The sequence below is a fragment of the Palaemon carinicauda genome, chromosome 38, assembly GCF_036898095.1.
Source record: "Palaemon carinicauda isolate YSFRI2023 chromosome 38, ASM3689809v2, whole genome shotgun sequence".
In the NCBI taxonomy this organism is placed as follows: domain Eukaryota; kingdom Metazoa; phylum Arthropoda; class Malacostraca; order Decapoda; family Palaemonidae; genus Palaemon; species Palaemon carinicauda.
Window position 1 is genome coordinate 23,617,092 of NC_090762.1, and position 6,666 is coordinate 23,623,757.

General features: G+C 36.1%; 1 protein-coding gene across 1 annotated transcript in view; it reads right to left on the reverse strand.

Annotated features, from left to right (window-relative positions):
• Window positions 1-484: 484 nt before the first annotated feature.
• The window catches only part of LOC137630112 (MIF-like protein mif-2), a 6,808-nt gene continuing 626 nt past the window's right edge, over window positions 485-6,666 (reverse strand). The window contains exons 2-3 of the mRNA XM_068361581.1: window positions 3,528-3,700; window positions 485-641 (exon numbers count right to left, since the gene is read on the reverse strand). Of these exons, the coding sequence (XP_068217682.1) occupies window positions 575-641; window positions 3,528-3,700 (240 nt within the window). The 3' untranslated portion in view covers window positions 485-574. The remainder of the gene's footprint in view (window positions 642-3,527; window positions 3,701-6,666) is intronic.

A 6,666-nucleotide genomic window follows, 5' to 3' on the forward strand; every position in this document is an offset into this window, starting at 1 on the left:
TGAAGTATAAGGGAGTAATGCACCTGGGCTAAATCGACACTGCAAGGGAGCTAAACTGCCGACCAGTATGCCACACTGTTAATTGTACTTCTAACAAGAGCAAATATTTCTCAGAATGTTAGGCTTTCTGGTATTCAGAACTGCAAAGGACTCGCGAGAAAATCACACGAGATATTTCTGACAGCTTATGTTTCGAAATTTCCTCTTTGGTAAGTGAAAGATAATTAAACACGTGTTCTCTCATTAAAATAATCATTAAATGAGAGAAAATTTTTGTAAAAGCGATTTTGTCTTCAATTACTGGTTTTGTAAAATATACAACCTTTGAGAAAACAGAGACATTATTTCCATGGTAAATTTTCCTGTTCTGGTGTTTTTCTGTGTGGTAACACCACATCGAATACCCGCCAGAGATGTGTCCTCACTTTGGAGTCGTGAGAAACCGACATCTAAAATATCTTTGGAGTCATGAGAAAGACACATCTAAAAATATTCAAGTTTTACTCTACAATTCCCATAACATAGATGATGCTAATTATTTTACAAAAGCAATGTATAGTCTTCTCAGTTACCATCATCCCATGAGTTCGCCGTTGACTCCAATGTGATGTGGTTGGGCAGAGAAGATCCAAATGGCAATCCTAGAAAGAGAGAAAATATTTACCATATTTGTAATTGATATCAATATGCTTCAGAAGTATCACACACACACACGTTGCAAATGAAAATGGGGTCCATTTTATAAGTTTTTGTTCATCATATAATCTTGTTATTGGAGGTATTCTATTCCAGCATAAGGACATGCACAAATATACATGGACTTCACCCTGTGGGGATTACAAAAAATCAAATAGATCACATAGCCATTAATAAAGAGAGAAGGAGGACTCTGGGGAATGCTAGAAGCTATACAGGTGCAGATAATGGTAGTGATCATCCGCTCCTCATTGACACACTGAAATTAAAACTGAAAGCACCCAACATAAATATAGATAAAATGCCAAGGTTTGATACAACTAAGGTTCTAGAAGATGAGTACAGTGAAACATTTGCAATTGAATGTAGGGATCTACTTGCAGTCTTTGAGACTTTGGGAGACGAAGAGCAGACAATTAATGAAGAATAGTGCGATATCGAGAACATATATCAGTCAATTGGTAGTGAAGTTTTTGGACATGCAGGTACAAGGAGAAAATCGTGGATATCAATTGATACTTGGGACACAATAAAAATGAGACAAAGACAGAAATTGATTGTTGAAAGTTTTCGAGGAAGCAACGAAAATTACAAGGTAGAGCATGCTATGTATTCCAGTATTGACAGTGAGGTCAAAAGAAAAGCCAGGAATGCTTGAGCGAATATTTAAACAGGAAACCAGATGAGGCAGACAAAGCTATGAACTCAGGGAGTGGCTATGGTGTAAAAATTGTTCACATAATTATTAATGAAATCTCTACTGGGGCAAAGAAGAAGAAGCATATACCAATAAAAAGAGAGATGGATCTGTTATAACAACAGAAGATGAAGAAAGGCAACGTTAGATGGAACACTTTGGTGAGGTCATGAATAGGAGATACGAAGGGAATAATTTGAATGATATACCTGAAGCTGATGTAGACCTTGATGTGCCCATGAAGGAATTCAGTGTTTTTGAAGTCGAAGCTATCCCTAAAAAACTCAAAAGATGGAAAGCCCCTGGATACGATGGAATAACTGCTGAGATGATATTGGTCGAAAATGAAGTGATTAACAGAATACTTACAAGATTATTTTGTAGAATGTGGCCTGAAGAGGAGAAAGCTGATAAATGGGAGCTAGGAGTGTTGGCAAAAAAAAAGAAAAGAAAAAAGAGAGAGAGAGAGAGAGAGAGAGAGAGAGAGAGAGAGAGAGAGAGAGAGAGAGAGAGAGAGAGAGAGAGAGATCTGACGAGATCTGACTGATTGCAATAACTACAGAGGCATAATACTTACGTCAGTTGTCATGACAAATAGTATGCTTATTTTAAAGAGACTAGAGAGCAAGATTGCTAAAAAGCTGACAGACGAACAAGCAGGATTTTGAAAAGGTAGAAGTTGTACTGACCAAATTTTCATTTTAAGACATGTACAGTAATGTGTAGAATATAGAAATCCACTTTTGTTGACATTTTTAGTCTATGAAAAAGCCTTTGATAGTGTGCGGCCAAATTTGTGGTTGAGTCTTGCGTTATTAGGAAGTTCTCCTGAAATACTGTATGTAAATTTAATCAAGTCTGTTCATGAGCATAGTAAGTGCAAAGTTAATGTTAGTGGAGTCGTATCAAACAAATTTCCAGTGAACAGTGGAATACTACAAAGGAATATGTTGTCACCTATGTCGTTTATCCTCCTCATGGATTTTGTAATGCATAGAACAGTTGGGGATGGTGGAGAAGGGTTGGACTGGATTGATAATAGGGAATTAGCTGAACTAGAGTATGCGGGTGACGCTGTCCTTATTAACAAAACACCACAGGATTTGCAATGCTTCCTTACCAGAATGCATGTAATATCACAGGAGGTTGGGCTCAAGATGAATAGAAAAAAGACAAAGATGATGAGTACGGAATATGCAATGGAAGATAAAATATCCTTGGAAGGAGAAAAGATTGATAAGGTAGAATAATTTGAATATTTAGGAACTATGATCACTATTACAGGGTCTTTAGAATTGGAATTTAATGAAAGATAAGAAAAAGATAATGGCAAGGTTAAGTAAAATTTAGAAATAAAATCTCCTGAAATTAAATATATGATTAGGCTATATATCAGTTCAAGTGAGGTCGGAGTTACTATATGGACATGAGTCGTGGTATGACAATGAAACAATATCCAACAGATTTAGTAGATTTGAGAACAAAACCCTTAGAAGAATATTGGGAGTTAAATGACAGGACATGATTAGAAATGACACTATAAGAGATTACTCTAGTGCCATATGTGAATGAGATTATGGTGAGGGGTAGATGGAGATGGTTTGGGTATGCTCTTCGCACTTCCCGATAGAGATTAGATTGCCAAACATTTAAATGGGCTCCACAAGGCACTCGAGAGTTGGAAGACAACAGGCCTACATGGCTAAGGAACTATGAAGTGGGAAGTAGATGATGATGAACGGAGAAGTATTGATTTAAAAGATCAAGATAGAGACGACTGGCGAAATCTAACCGAGGTCCTTTGCGTCAATAGGCATAGGAGATGATTATGATGATGCATCTGAGAAAAAAATTATATATATATATATATATATATATATATATATATATGTGTGTGTGTATGTATATATATATATATATATATATATATATATATATATATATATATATATATATATACATATATATATATATATATATATATATATATATATGTGTGTGTGTGTGTGTGTGTGATGTAGAATGTAACCAAGAGTATATTTTTTCTTCCTATATCAATGCAAAACCACTAAACAACTTCCCATTTGATGTATACCCATACAACTTTAACATGAAGGACTCAACAAAATCTCACCTGTGCGACGCAATGCCTGTCTGGACTGCTATGAATTTGGTAACTTTCTGAACTATTGGAAGAGTCTTCTCCCGGCTCTCGACTCCAATGGCTGTAATGTGGACTTCACAGTAGGCATCAAAACTTGCTCCGCGAGTCATGGCTTTGTCTGTCTCTAGCGTTATAGAGATGCGCTGAAAAAGGTAGAATAAAGCTAGAATTATTATTACATTTCTTTATCAGATTAATGTAACTATAGCATGGAAGGTGACAAACGCAAGCAACATGTAAGATAGGCCTATAGGGACGTGGCAAAGGGGTTTCAACACTATCTGCAATGGGTCCATGCATTGTCGTCATATAGGTGGTATCAAACTTACTCACTTGAGAAGAAATAATAATTGAAATTCTTCTGTCAATCTTATGTGATGTTTGATGACATTTTTCAGCTTATAAGAGAACTGTTACATTTCTTCTCTGGAAAAAATACAAAACATACCTAAACACAAGTGGTCAGAAAATGAGAAAATGTTGTACGCTGATAAAATCAAGGGGGAAATCCTACTAGTAATTTAATCAACAAAATTATCAACTACAATCACTGACATGAAAAACTAGATGGGAAATGCACTTAAGATTATACAAATTCTTAATACGAAGTCAACTTCAAATGGAAAGTTGTAATTTTTGATGATGAAAAGATCATAGATGAAACTAAAGATTAAATTAGGACTGACGGAACTGAAGTCTCTTATTTTCTAAGTGCTTCGATAAGGTGGATTTGACAATAAGACCGGGATCACACTAGCGACTCTGTGGCGTCACAAAGCCACAGCATTGTGCGGCGGGGATGTGGTCTCCCATAGGTTTCCATTGTTTTCAAAGCCATGCCACGCATGTGGCGAGGATGAGCGACAGAGAGCCACAGTCGCTTGCCACAGTCGCTAGTTTGCGCGGCAAAACTTGAAAACAATGGAAACCTATGGGAGACCACATCCCCGCCACACGATGCTGTGGCTTTGTGGCGCCACAGAGTCGCTAGTGTGCTCCCGGCCTAAATGAGCAATATGCAGTGAGAAATGCTGAATGTCTTAGAATGCATACAATAAAATGACTGTCAAGGGCCTGTAGAGAGTAAGGTTCCCTTGCTGTAGCTTATAGAACCAGAAAACCAGCCCTTAAAGTAAAGTGTAGATTCAAACCATGGTTGCCGACACCGAAAAGATGAAAATTTAAAAATTAAAACCCAAAATAATGATTTTCAACGTATACAATGCTGAAGATAAAGTACTGATTGCTTTGATTCAAATGAACTGTTTCCTGGACCAGATTAAAAATGTAGAACAAAAGATAAATCTGATATTCAAGTGCTACAGATGGGACTACCCAATACTTGTTGAAATGTGATCCACATGTTCAGGAGCTATTCATGACAATGATAACAAAGTCTTGTCGAGGTGGGGTAACTTATACGTGATAGGTAGGCTACCACGTGATCACCTGCTCTCACTGTCAAAGGTATGGATATTTTGAAAAAGATTGCAAATTCAAGATTGATGATAAAATGTGTGGAATATGTTCAGGAAATCACGTTAAGGAATGAAACGCTCACAGATAAAATGTATAAACTGCAATAAGTTGAACAAACCAGGTAATCATCATGTAGTGAATTCAAGAAATTACAAAGCTTTTGATTTGGAATTGAAGAGATTAGCAGAAAATAGACCATGGATATTAAGGATGTTATAAATTGTGGCTATGTAAATATTTAATTCATTGGTAATAAAACTATTGAAATTTGAAAATCGTATATGAAAAATATTTTGACATACTGTATTAGCATTATCTGAAACCTGGTTAGTTGACTTCAACGTGCTTTTTTTTATATTTCGAGAGAGGGAAAGTTGGGTTTTTTAAGTGCTTCAATAATGGGGATTTGACAATATTATGTAGTGTGATATGCAAAATACCTAAAAATGTATACGAAAAACTGATCCTGTAGATGCTGTAGTATGTAGGGTTTCCCTGCGTGATAAGTAGTAGGTTGGCCAGGGCACCAGCCACCCGTTGAGATACTACCGCTAAAGATTTATGGGGTCCTTTGACTGGCCAGACAGTAATGGGCCTACATAAGATCATTTTCTCTGGTTACGGTTCATTTTCCCTTTGCCTATATATGCACCGAATAGTCTGGCCTATTCTTAACAGATTCCCCTGTCCCCCATACACCTGACAACACTGAGATTACCAAACAATTCTTCTTCACCCAAGGGGTTATATACTGCACTGTAATTGTTCAGTGGCTACTTTCCTCTTGGTATGGGTAGAATAGACTCTTTAGCTATGGTAGGCAGCTCTTCTATGAGGACACTCCAAAATCAAACCATTGTTCTCTAGTCTTGGGTTGTGCCATAACCTCTGTACCATGGTCTTCCACTCTCTAGGGTTAGAGTTCTCTTGCTTGAGGGTACAATCAGGCACACTATTACATTTTATTTCTCTCCCTCTTGTTTTGTTAAAGATTTTATAGTTTATATAGGAAATATTTTAATGTTACTGTTCTTAAAATATTTTTTTTGTTTCCTTTCCTCGCTGGGCTATTTTCCCTGTTGGAGCCCCTGGGCTTATAGCATCCTGCTTTTTCAACTAGGGTTGCAGCATAGCAAGTAGTAGTAGTAGTAACAATAATAATAATAATAATAATAGTAATAATAATAATAATAATAATAATAATAATAATAATAATAATGATAGGACCAGTAAGTTAGTAAATTAAGTAAAGACGTGTTTATTGATGTAGGATTGCTAAAACATAACTATTAACAGGTGTTATTTCTATCTAGGTATTCATGTCAAATATCTATATAGCTTTTCTGCTGGTGAAACGCTAGTAGTATAGATTGTAAATTAGGTATATAAATAAGGTAGTTAATAAATACTGCATTGAAAGGATTTGTGAAATTATATACGAAGAGTTTAAAGTGCAGTTGCAAGATGACAAAGGGTGATCGTGTAGTGGCATACGGTAGTTTATTTATGGAAGTCAAGGTAAAATATATAAAAGATAACAGATAGTGCTAATCTCTAAAAAGTTGTCGTTATTTAATCGAATGACCTTTGACCTCTAGACGAAAACTGCAAGAAAAAATCGGGGCACTAA